This window comes from Macadamia integrifolia, chromosome 8 (assembly GCF_013358625.1).
Source record: "Macadamia integrifolia cultivar HAES 741 chromosome 8, SCU_Mint_v3, whole genome shotgun sequence".
NCBI lineage: Eukaryota > Viridiplantae > Streptophyta > Magnoliopsida > Proteales > Proteaceae > Macadamia > Macadamia integrifolia.
The window spans coordinates 22115284-22127785 of record NC_056564.1 but is presented as its reverse complement, the minus strand read 5'-3'; the positions used below and the strand labels follow the sequence as shown (position 1 = coordinate 22127785).

General features: G+C 44.5%; 2 protein-coding genes across 6 annotated transcripts in view; both read left to right on the top strand.

Annotated features, from left to right (window-relative positions):
• The first annotated feature begins 2996 nt into the window (after nt 1-2996).
• On the top strand, nt 2997-4670 carry LOC122087071 (growth-regulating factor 10). Of its 5 annotated transcripts, none has more exons than XM_042656053.1 (4): nt 2997-3140; nt 3254-3416; nt 3499-3744; nt 3916-4670. In XM_042656053.1, the coding sequence occupies exons 2-4, from the start codon at nt 3371-3373 to the stop codon at nt 4374-4376; spliced, it is 753 nt and encodes a 250-aa protein (XP_042511987.1). In that variant the 5' UTR covers nt 2997-3140; nt 3254-3370; the 3' UTR covers nt 4377-4670. The 5 variants fall into 5 exon arrangements, with proteins under 5 accessions (XP_042511987.1, XP_042511986.1, XP_042511989.1 ...); XM_042656052.1 differs by having other exon boundaries at nt 3002-3144; XM_042656055.1 differs by having other exon boundaries at nt 3002-3416; nt 3646-3744.
• Nucleotides 4671-7620: 2950 nt separating this feature from the next.
• Nucleotides 7621-12502, top strand: part of LOC122087066 (ankyrin repeat and zinc finger domain-containing protein 1) — a 15626-nt gene continuing 10744 nt past the window's right edge. The window contains exon 1 of the mRNA XM_042656047.1: nt 7621-8264. Within this exon, the coding sequence (XP_042511981.1) occupies nt 7908-8264 (357 nt within the window). The 5' untranslated portion in view covers nt 7621-7907. The remainder of the gene's footprint in view (nt 8265-12502) is intronic.

Below are 12502 nucleotides of genomic sequence, written 5' to 3'. Positions count from 1 at the left end.
GGCAGCAGCGTCGACATAGAATGGAAGCACATTTAATGGCTTCGAGGTGATCCTTTATTACACCTAATGGGTCTGGTCCCCTCTCCTACCCAACTTGCCTCTCATAGCAAGAGCTGCGGTGGAGCCTGTGGGGCATTCCCCTACTGTCATCGTAATCCATTCCCAACTTGGTCCTTGTGGAGAGAGAGGGAGAGAGGGGCAATAGTTTTGGTCCTTGTGGAGGGGTGGGGGGATGGGCCATAAATGAGGTTGTCCATTGACCCAATGGGACAAGTAGAGTTATGGTCCCTCACTCCGATGATCTGTTATAATCCATTCCCAACTTATAGATATCCTGGCCTCCTGGGTGCTGGGTCCCTTTCTATCAATCTCCGTGAGGATGGTCAAGAAGTGGAGTGCCGTGGCTTGCGGATGGCCGAGAGCATAAAAAAGAGAAGGAGAGAATGGAATTTTGTGGATTAGTGAATGTATCTTCCAAGCTCCAAGTTCCAAGTTCCCACTTCCAAGGCATGGTTTTTGAAATCACATGGAGGATATAGACTCCTAAAGAAGAAGAAGATGATGATGACTGATGAGGTAGGTTTCTGTCTTTAGTAGAGTAGGATGGGAGGCTTCACGGTTCACAATGAAACAAGTACTTAAAATTCACACGCGCTGTTTTACACTTTTACCTTTTACTTTGCATGTGTTATGGGTATTGTGGGATGTGCGGTGCAGAAGAATATATATTCATTAATCTTGAACCCGGCTGCCTGTTCTACTTAACTCATGGTTTTAAGAAATTGTGAATCGGATTGGTTGATTTGGATCGGAATTAATAGTGATTGATTCCGATTCAATACAGCCGATTCATTAGCTAAAACCCTAGAATCATTGGTTTTTAGATCTGAGGAAAAAAAAAAAAACTACAATGGTATTATTTCTTATGATGAACAAGGTCCTCTTCAGTCACCGGAGAGATCTACCAATTTCACTCACTCTCTCAATGATGTCCACAGATCCCCTCGAGTCACTTGAAAGGCTGGTGAACAAGGGTTGTTGAGACGTGGGATCCATTAGACCCAAGGTTCAAGGAATTGGATCGGTATCGCATATTTCCAGTCAAATCTGATTGGAATCGGTTGGTCTAATTCTGATTCCTGCACTATATTTTTAGGGTTCAATCTGATTTTGGCCGATTTTAACTAATTCAATAGAAATTGAAGCTGATCTCATTGTCAATTTCATAAACTTGAGCTTTGATTTGATTATGCAACTTTTACAAGAGCCATTTGAGGTGGTATGATCATATCCAACAAGATCCATGGACACACCAATAAGAAGTGACAAGATTCAAATAGAAAGTGCTAAAGGAAGAAGGGGTAAACCTAAAATGACTATAGGAAAAGTGGTAAGAAAAATATGCAAAAGCTAGGGTTCAACCCAAGTACGACTACAGATAGAGTTGTTTGGAGGACAAAGACCTATGGAACCGACCCCTATCAGGGGAGTGTTCCCAAGATGTTACATTGACTTTGTGTTTTCTTTCTAGTTTTACTTACGGGAGAGGGATAGGTATGCCGCCGATATCAAGTATCTTAGCCGATAGCACCAATAGGAACACATGATGGAGTATTATTCAGAAAGGATATGAGGGTCATTTTAGAAAAAGGGAAGAGAGAGATAGACACAATGGGTGCTAGCATACTTGATATCAATGGCATACCCAACCTTTTCTCTTTACTTATTTACTTCATTTTTTATTTTATTTTATTATCTTCTAATGCCTTTTCTTTTATCTCAATTGATGCCTCTATCGAGTCCATGTAGCAAACACCATTTAGTTGGGATAATGTTATAGTTGTTATGTTTGTTGCAAGTACTTTAAGTAATCTGAGAGAAGTCGTGTTTCTATGTGACAGCATGAGGCTGAGATCAAAATAAGATGGTATTAAGTAACAAAATTTACGATGGTTCCGCCAGGGGCTTTTGTATGGTTTAGGGAGTGAGATCATCTCAAGTGCACCAGTCTACCACAACGTGCATCAAATGACTGGGATGCATTTGGGGTGAGATTCAGATCTTCTTCAACCACTGGGATGCCAACACAACATTTGACAACTGGGAGGACCCCTGGCACACACCCCGATATATGGGTGCACACCCTAGGTCCTCCTAGTCGTCGAATACACATTGGGCATTCCAACGACTAGAGAGGATTTAAGTCCTTTGGGGTGAGTGTCCTAGTGCTGCAAGTCATCTAATGTGCACTAAGGGGCTGGTGCCCTGGTGAGGATGTCACTGGTTTTGTACCCAAGGCAAGTTGCGCGATGGTTGGCAGTCCTTTTGGGTACACACCCATGTATTCGGGTGCATGCCTGGATTCTCCTGGTCGTCGGATGTACTTTGGGCACCCAGTTGCTCTGGAGAGGATCTGGGTCCATTCCAAAGAACGATTCTAGCCGATCCTGATCCAGATCCAGCCTGGATTAAATCCTGCTAAAACCATCTTTAATCAAACACAGATCGTACGTTCATATGCTCTCGGCCCCCAAACCCATTCTAGCCTCCATCAAGCAGCGCCACGTCATGACTTTCAACTTTTCTAAACAATTTTGAGATAAAAGATTCCAATATATGGTATTTGAATGGTGGAACAAGATCCTCATTGAAAGCCACAATATATGCTATCATTTTCTTTTAGGAAAGATGCCAACGCAACAATACTGGGGAAGGAGGCGAAGAAGAAGTTTACAGTTCCCAAAGAAAGCATTAAAAACAAGCGAAAACCGGAAGCCCATCGATCTAGAGTGCCATCTGGCATTTGAACAGAAAACGTGGGACCATTTCTGACTTGTCAGATGTGGGACCCATCATAAAACGGAACAGTGACGTGTATTTCCCGCAAAAGCACGAATTCGCTCCAGAGGTTTTCTCTGTAACGGCAAAAGCCTGACGCATGTCAGAAGGCTTTCACTACTTTAATATATCCCCGTACTCCTCCCCTGTCTCTCTCTCACTCTCTCTCTCTCTCTCTCTCTCTCTCTCTCTCTAAAGTCTAATCTCAATACTCAATCGTCTCAGCTAATGGGCGCTAGGCAGTCGGCACAGAGGAGGAGCAGAGATAAAGCTTAGCCATCGTCGAGGAAGCGAGTCGGAGAGTGTGTTGGTTTCTCGTATTCTCTCTTTTATTCTTTTCTAAAGAGGTTTTGGCTTTTACCCATTACCCCCTTTTGTAAGACATCCTCTGTTTCTCTCTCACTGAGGGTTGCAGAATTCAGATCTGTTGCCATTGCAGCGTTCAGTGTCGTTATGGTTGTTCTTGCTGGCCTCGTGTGTTCTTGAGCTGCTTCCGAGTTTGAGCTTGAACAAAACCACTATAACTGTAAGAATGGCGGCTCATAGGCCACCTTCTAAGATTGCTCGTGCAGACACTGGTAACTCCCTCTTCCACTATTTGATTTCGTTCTGTTTTTCAGGAAAAAATTTTCATTTTTCAAAAATTTTGATTTTTTGAAGGGATGGATTCGATGGAAGGAGGGTCGCCTTTGATTGGGCTTGGACTGGGGCTTGGGTCTGGGCTTAACAATGGGAAGTCTGTTTTCACCTTTCTACAGTTGCAGGAGCTAGATCACCAAGCTCTCATCTTTAAATACATGGTTGCAGGCGTACCTGTCCCTTTCCATCTCGTCCTTCCTATCTGGAAGAGTGTTGTGAGCTCCTTTGGTGGTGTTAATGGTGGTATCTATCAACACTACCCAAGCTGTAAGTCACAAAACAGAATTCATCATCTGGGCCTGGGTCTGGGTCTCCCTCCTCTGTTTTTTTTCTTGGATTTATTTGAGAAATAAGTAATGGGTTTTGTTTAGAATGGTAAAAGATGTGATTTTTGATGTGGGTTTTGTTTGATTTCTTTGTTTGATGATCTTTTTATAGTTTTAGGTTGCAGTAATTTCTGTTTCGACTACAGAAACAGTATGGAACCAGAACCAGGGAGGTGTAGGAGAACTGATGGAAAGAAATGGAGGTGTTCCAAGGATGTGGTTCCAGATCAAAAGTACTGTGAGCGGCACATGCACCGAGGCCGCAACCGTTCAAGAAAGCATGTGGAAGCCTCTAAAATCACTACCACCACTGCTAGTTCAAACGCCAATCTCAACACTTACAAAGGCATTGGGAACTCATCTTCAAACTCCAATCTCTCTGTTTCAGTCCCAGTAAGTACCCTTCAACTCATGACCAACAATAACAGCAACAACAATGGCATCACCCCCACCCCCACCCCCACCCCCACCAGCACCAGCACCAGCACCAGCACCAATGTTTCTTCAAGCTTGGGTTTTTCTCCAAAGAGTGTTCTTCTGAGTGGTATCTGTAAGACAGAATCAACTTTGTAATGTGGGATTAGTTTTGCTTTGCATGAATAAATAGTCCTGCTTTCTACCAAAAAAGGATTTTAGGGGGGTTTAGGTTTTTTTAAGGATAGTTTTTGTTGAAGGGTTTTGTCTCAAACGGAGGAGGCAGACGCTCATGGTCATGACTCATGAGTGAGATATGGTATTGTTTGGTGGTGGGGGAGAAGACTGGTTGGTTGGTTGGTTAGTTAATGAGTGTTTTAAGTGTTATAAGTTGACCCTACATGTTTGCTTTCTTTGGTTCATGTATGTAGATTGTGGACAAAGAATTTCCTCTAAAGCTTCTCGCTTGAGCAACCTTTAAACTTTAATAATTGTTCCCAATCTTTGTCCCATTTGTGGCCTAATTTCCTCAAAAACCGAGGAAGCAAATCAGGCAAATGATACATTGGATTGGAGGTGGGAGTAGAAGTGAAATTAGAGCTGCAGATCAAGTATAATATGGGTACTTCTACTTCTGAGTTGTGATCTCACCTTGAAAGAAGGGTTCCAATTCATGGAGAGACACACGGCCATAACCCATAAACCAAGGGCCCTCACAGGCACTGTTAACTTCTTCACCAGTCAGCACCCCCACAGGCCTCATCCAACCTCTGTTTCCCCATCAAACTTCAACTGCATTTTTGCACCCCCACAGGCCTCAACACCCATCCCATGGCCTGCTTCTCAGTCTTCAGTAGTCGACAGTTACTCGTTCACATCATATATATAGTCATGCTCTTAAGTCACTATTTATTGAACAATAAAACAGAAGTAAAAGAGAGTTTATTAACTTAAGGAATTTTTGTTCATTTTACTTTTTGGCCTTGTTGTAATGCAACAACAATGACAACAAATTCAGTCTTATCCCTCAATTTAATGGGGAAAAGAGGCACAGTTCAGCAAGTTAGGAAATTTTCAGCTAAATGAAGATTACATGGATTTTTGTCCTCCAATTTATATGCTTTATCAAAGGTCATATTTGGAACAAGGCTGAGAGTATGTATGCCATTCTTCATCATTTCTCCTATGGTCATTTTAGGTTTGTCTCTACCTCTTTTTGATATTGTAATATAACAATTTTCTTATAAAAAAAAAATACAACACGTTTTTTCTTTCGAGAGGATAAACATGTGTTCGATAACTAAGAAACTATCAGCTCTAAATGATTGTAATGATTTTCAGGTTATTTTAAAACTCTTTTATTCCTCCAGCGATGGTTCGAGGATTGGTATCAAATTGCCACATATCAAAATCGGGAAAGGGTGATATTGACTATAGGTACCATCCCCTCCTCTATAACTGGACTGATATAACAAGGAGTAAATAAGTAAATAATAATAATAATTTATAAAAAAAGGGGGGTAAATCTGTCAAATCTAATTTTCGGACAAAAAATTCTTCATCACATTTGTTAGAAAAAATAAAAATTCTTCTATCACAATGGTTTGATGTTATGATTGGACTTTTGAAATAGCAAATGTCAAAAAAAGTTTGAAATATCATTTCTTAATTCATAGGTGGTTAGAGATCCCATTGATTAGGAAGTATTCTTTTTTTTCTCTCTCTCTCTCTTTTTTTTTTTTTTTGTCTTATCTCATGTAACTTCGAATGGGACTTCTAACTATAGTTATAAGAGGTTTTTTAACATCTATTGGAGAAGAAAAAGAAAAAAAGAGGTTTTTTTTCTAACTTCATTTCATTTTCTTATCCTATCTAACTGCTTAATGTGATTTTACCTATAGTTAAAAAATATTTTAACATCTAAAGAAAAACCCCATTAGGGTATGCACTCTACTGGTAAGATCATGGTTTAGAGTACGGTATTGGAATAGGTACCAGTCTTTTTCAAAATTGTTACAGTATCAAAATGGATCTGTATCAGATTGTTTATCCTTAAAAAATACTTTTCTTTTTTACTTTTTTACCCTTAATTTGTTTCGTTCAACTGATACAATATTGGTTAGGTATCAAGATCGAAAACTTGCCAAACCGATATAGATATGGGAAATCCAATACCATATTTAGGATCATGGGTAAGCCACCGACCAATTGAGAAGCTGTTCAGCTCTTCCCTTTTTCTTTCCTTTTATTTTTTAAGGTTGAAAAGAAATTTAGTGAAGATGATAACTATGAGTACAACAAACCCATCCGCGGGTTGCTCAGACGGTTAGGGTGTACGGTCTCAGGTTCGATTCCCCATATGTACATCTACGATTTAAGTGGAGACCGTGGTGGTGGGTTGCTGTGTTAGTCTCTCCGAAGATTAGTTGAGGTGTACGTAAGCTGGTCTGGACACATTGGTTAACAAAAAAAAAAAAAGACTCAGCTATGCAAAATCTTGAAAGCTAAGGAATGGAATGCGGCCATTCTATCCTACACATGACGGAAACACCTTCCCAACCACAGCATATGCTACACAATTCGTAGCTCTTGAAATACAAAAGAAATTGATAGATTGAAAGGATGACAAAACTGATACAATATCATGCAACACAACTGAAACTTCCAAAACGGTCTCCTTGTTATCTGTTTCAATTTCTACGTTTTTTTTTTTTGTTTGGTAAGATCGACTTCTAGGTGAGTGTAACCTAACTCCAATGCTTGATAGATGGCAATTCTAATTGCATGGCTTTCCCCTTGGATTGAGGAAGCAAAATGATGCGGCATTGAGAAAGGTTGAGCCAAGCACCCCTTCTTAGTCTCTAAAAACGAAATCCAAACCTCCCCTCGCATGGCCTTGTGGGATAGCAGTATCACAATTAACTTTCATTACACCAAAAAATGGTGCCCTTCCAATTGTCATTCACAACATTTGTTATTGACACTAATGCCGAACTCATTGAAGACCTTTTTTGTAATAGAAAACCTTTAATGGTGTCCACTCCATAACATTAAATGTTAAGTCATTCCTTGTGCGCCATAGATACCAATAAATAAAAGAAGCTCTCGAAAAATTTGCGGGCAAACTTCTTGACTTATTGAAAAAGAAAAAAAAAAAAAAAAATTCCCATCCCCTCAACCAGCCAATAGTTAAAGGTTCCTTATCTGAATGTATCTCAAATAAGAGAGGCTGCTTCCAAACCATATTAATTTTGTAAAGTTGCAGCCCAATTGGATATGATCCGCACATTGTTTGGATTCAACTCCTCTTTGACACAATATGATGTCCGGGGCACGTATCCAATGATTATAAATACCTTGACACGGAGTCCAATTACATGCAGCTCAAGGCGTTGGATTCACACGATATGATCCGCACTTTTTTCAGCGCCACGCCGCCATGGTATAGGTCAACAGGCGGTGTTTCAAAAATAGGTGAATCGAATCGGATTGCCTCGGAATTGATCGGGACCGATTCCAATTCGGCACAGAGCGGAAACTGCTTTTTGGGATCCTTCATCATCCAGTTCCAGGCTTCCACTCCTGCAATATTTTCCTCCTGCCATCTTGACAAGTAAACACTCATATATATAGTTCGGTAGACTCGTAATCGGAAATTGGGAGCGGAAGATATTGGATTCGTAAATTTCAATGGCGACCACAATCCGAAGCAACGGCAACAGTGATAACAACAACAATCAAGTAGAACAGAGATTGCGTTCCGTTTTTGACCTTCCATCTGAATTCTTCGACTCATGTCGTTTGCTTCACGATGGGAAAGAGGATACTTCTACGTTGGTTGTCGATTCATCTCTGGTTTCTTCATACGAGCATCTCGAAGAAACTTCTGCAATAACCATTGGCGAAAACCTGAAGGTTGAATCTCTGGAGGATCAGCTGAAGACCCAAAAGGTTGTGTCCAGATGGTCATGCAATACTTGTAAGGCGGAGTTCGAGTCTCTTCAAGACCAACGCTCTCATTTTAAGTCGGACTTCCATCGTTTCAATGTATGGTCCAAACCCTTTTTTCTTTCTCTCTCTTGTTTCTGTTTATTAGGGTTTTTTTAATAGTAGGTTCCACGATGATAATTTTGTTGTTCGGTGATTCTTCTAACTCCTTGTGCCCTTTTGGAACTAGAATTATTTTCGACTGACTCTTAATCCACTTTTCTGCTTTAACTGCATTTGGTTTGATTCTGGTTTCGATTGGACTTATGGTTCTTATCTGAAGATTGAATGGCAGATAGCTTGATTTGTTCGGAGTTGAAATCAAATGTAGAAAGATTATACATGTTATCAGAAGTAATAAAGTAGACTTCCAATTCCATTGCCCATTGCAAAGGTTAAGAAGAAGTAAAATTGTTAATTTGTATTCTGTAGAAATACTTTTTCAAAAGGGCAAATGAGTATGTAGAAAATCAACACATACTGGTGTTTGGGCGATCAGATTGGTGTTTAAAATTTGTTCAGATATGGGGTTTTCTTCTAGTATCTATGAAGCTAAACTGCATTAGCTTTGGATGTGGTAGTGATATAGCCAAAATAACCTCTCGGTGGGGGCCATGACACGTGTCGCCTTGAGACACGTGTCCACCGCCAGACGAAGGTTCCAAGAGACCACTCCCACTCGAGCACGCGCAATCACCGAGGCACGCCCGCAGAATCATGCGGGATCACGTCGTCTGCATGAGGGGAATATTCCCCCCAGAAGGTTGGACGTATTCGAGTAGGACTCTAAGAAGGCCGAAGGGGGAAAAACCCTAAGGCCAAAGAGCTATATAAGAAGGCACGGAAGAAAGGGGAAGGTAAGCTCTAATACCCTCACCATTACTCCCTTATTGAACTGTGCGGCCGACCCTGACTTGAGCGTCGGAGGACTAACCCCGGACAAAGTTCCGGACCTCCATCGTCTGTGTTTGTGTAGGTTGGACCAGCGGGGTTTTTTGACAGCAACAGATTGGCGCCGTCTGTGGGAACGACGGTAATGGTGGGAAGAACCTACAACCGAAGAAGGACGAGAGCGACGTCCAACGTAGACATGGGGGAAGAACCTTCAGGGGAGCTTCCTCCCTCGGCGGAGACTGGACGAGAAAGAGGTCATGATGACCGGGAAGTGTCCGTCAGATACCAGCGGTCGGCTGGATATTCAGTACGGGAAGGCAGCGACCATCAGCCTCCCGCGGCCCAGGAGTACGTGACAAGGCAGCAGTTCGAAGACCTCCAGAACAAATATAACCGGATGGCAGAGACTATGAGGGAGGTCTCCAAAGCTGTCTCCCATAAGACCGGCGGAGCACCCCCAGGGACTCACGTCCAGTTCGAGAGGGCTCGAGAAGAAGACCGAAGCAGTACGGGATCGACGAGGGCCGGCCGCGATCCTCGAAACCGAGCAAGGGAGAGTCCCACGCCCCGAAGTAGGACGCGACGCGCCGCCAGAGACCCGCATGGGGATCAGCACCAAGGAGACAAGCAGAGATCCGAGGACTCGGGATTAAAGAGGATGATCTTGGACCTGAAGGACGAGATCAGAAAGGTGGCAGAAAACCAGACAGGGAACCGCGAGCCCGACCTCACCAATGATACGGCCTTAGCTGACGAGGTCATGAGGGACCCGCTCCCGGTCGGTTTCCGCCTGCCCAAGTACGACACCTATGACGGGTCGGGGGACCCCGTCGATCACTTGGAAGGCTTTAAGGTCGCCATGCAATTCCATCGCGTCTCGGAAAATATTATGTGTCGGGCCCTCCCATTGACGTTCAGGGGGGCGGCGAGGCTGTGGTATAACCGACTACCGACGAAGTCGATCCACAGCTTCAGCGACCTGAGCTACTTCTTCGTGAAGGGGTTCTCTAGTAGCCAGCCCCTCCAGAAGACTACGTTGAACCTAACCAACGTCAAACAGCAAGAAGGGGAATCGCTGCGGAATTACATGAAGCGATTCCAACAAGAAAAGATCACGATCAGGGGCCTAGACCCGAAGGAGGAGTTCACGGCCCTGCTGGGTGGCGTCAAGGACAAGGAATTGAAGAGGTCCCTGGCGAAGCATACGCCTAGAGATCTGACCGAGCTGAGGGCGCGATGCGATAAGTATATCCAGATGGAGGAAATCCTCCAGGCAGATGAAGAAGTCGAAAGGAAGGCGGCGAGGAAGAGGCCCTTGAGGGTTGATGATAAACCCACCGACGAAGAAAAAGACGAAAGTCCGAGCGCAGTCGGGCCCCCAGTCCGTCGAGGAAGTTTGAGAGGTATGCACCTCTGAACCGAAGACGAACAGAGGTGTTAATGCAGATAAAAGATTCTCCAGATGCCAGGGCCATGAAGTGGCCAGGAAAGATGGGGCGACATCCCGAAAGACGCAATGTGGATAGATACTGCCACTTCCACAGAGACCACGGCCATGACACCGAGGACTGTTGGCATCTCAAGGGGGAGATAGAAGGAATGATCAGAAGGGGATACTTAGGCAGATTTGTAGACCGGGAGAAAGAGCTGGCTCCGGAAGGCACTGGCCGGAGAGATAACCGTCGGAGAGATGGTGGAGGTCGGTATGAAAGAGGGGGTCTCGCCCGCAGAAGAAATCAAGAACAGCGGAGGAACCAGACACCAGAGGAAGATGGACGCCGGCCTCGAGAGGAGAACAAGAGCCCAACAAGAGTTATAGCAACCATCTGTGGAGGCCCGGCCGCCGGAGAGAGTTCGGTCTCTGCCAGGAAGGCGAAGGCCTACGCGAGGAGCGTACATGTGGCAGAATGGTCGAACAAGAAGGCAAAGACGGGGACGGTCATCTCCTTTTCAGACGATGATCTGGAAGGGGTACAGACCCCGCATGACGATGCCTTGGTCATCGTCATGACTATAGGAGATTGCAAAGTAAAGAGGATCTTGGTGGATAACGGCAGTTCAGCTGATATCCTGTTCCTCGAAGCTTTCCGGAAGATGGGGCTCGACGAAGGAAAGTTAAAAAAGGTCGAACACCCGCTGCAAGGATTCTCTGGCACCCCGGTGAAGGTGGAAGGGTCGATAGAGCTGCCGGTTCGAGCTGGCACCGGAGATCGCCAGGCGACGGTGATGATCAACTTCCTGGTAGTGAGCATTACATCAGCGTATAATGCCATACTAGGAAGAGTCGGGTTGAATCTGTTAAAGGCCATCGTCTCCACCCCCCATCTCAAAATGAAGTTCCCAACCAAGAATGGCGTCGGGGAGTGTCGGGGTGATCAGGAGACGTCCCGAAGATGTTACGCCACTACTCTCTGGGGAAAAGAAAAGGCGGGTGAGACGCTCCCAATAGAGGATTTACGTGATGATGCCAGTTATCAACGGGGAGAGCCGGTCGAAGACTTGGTGCAAGTTGAAGCTGAGGAAGGAGATGACACTCGGCAATTTCAGATTGGGGCTACCATGCCAAGGCCGCAACAAGAAAGGCTCATCTCATTCCTACGGAGCAACATTGACGTATTCGCCTGGTCGGCGTCGGACATGCCCGGGATTGACCGAGAGGTAATAGAACATCACCTGAACGTCAGTCCAATGAAGAAGCCGGTGCAGCAGAGGAAGAGAACGTTCGCCCCAGAAAGGCAGAAGAAGATAGATGAGGAAGTAGAAAAGTTACTGAAGGCCCGGTTCATCCGTGAGATTCATTACCCGGAGTGGATATCGAACGTGGTGATGGTCCCGAAGGCAAACGGGAAGTGGAGGATCTGCATCGACTTCACCGACCTGAATAAGGCCTGCCCCAAAGATGCATACCCCCTACCGAAGATAGACCTGCTCATCGACGCCACGGCGGGATACGAGGCACTGAGTTTCATGGATGCATATTCGGGGTACAACCAAATCAAAATGGCCGGGGCTGACGTCCCGAAAACCTCCTTCATAACTGAAGGAGGGTTGTACTGCTATGAGGTCATGCCTTTCGGACTAAAGAATGCGGGGGCCACCTATCAGAGGTTGGTGAACAAAGTTTTTAAAGGGCTGATTGGCAAGACCATGGAAGTGTACGTGGATGACATGCTCGTGAAAAGCCTGAAGGCGGAAAGACATATCCAAGACTTGGAAGAGGCATTCCAAGTGCTACGACGGTACGGCATGAAGCTGAACCCGGCAAAATGTGCCTTCGGAGTAGCCTCGGGGAAGTTTCTTGGCTTCATCGTTTCAGAAAGAGGAATCGAAGCCAACCCAGTCAAGATACAAGCCATTCGGGACATGAGGTCACCCCAGAATGTAAAGCAAGTCCAGGAGCTGAC

Bases quoted from the DNA above. Each gene is read 5' to 3' on its own strand.
- LOC122087071 (XM_042656053.1), top strand. From the start codon at position 3,371: ATGGCGGCTCATAGGCCACCTTCTAAGATTGCTCGTGCAGACACTG. The intron at 3,417-3,498 runs GTAACTCCCTCT...GATTTTTTGAAG, and splicing joins GATTGCTCGTGCAGACACTG to GGATGGATTCGATGGAAGGA. The intron at 3,745-3,915 runs GTAAGTCACAAA...ATCTTTTTATAG, and splicing joins CTATCAACACTACCCAAGCT to TTTTAGGTTGCAGTAATTTC.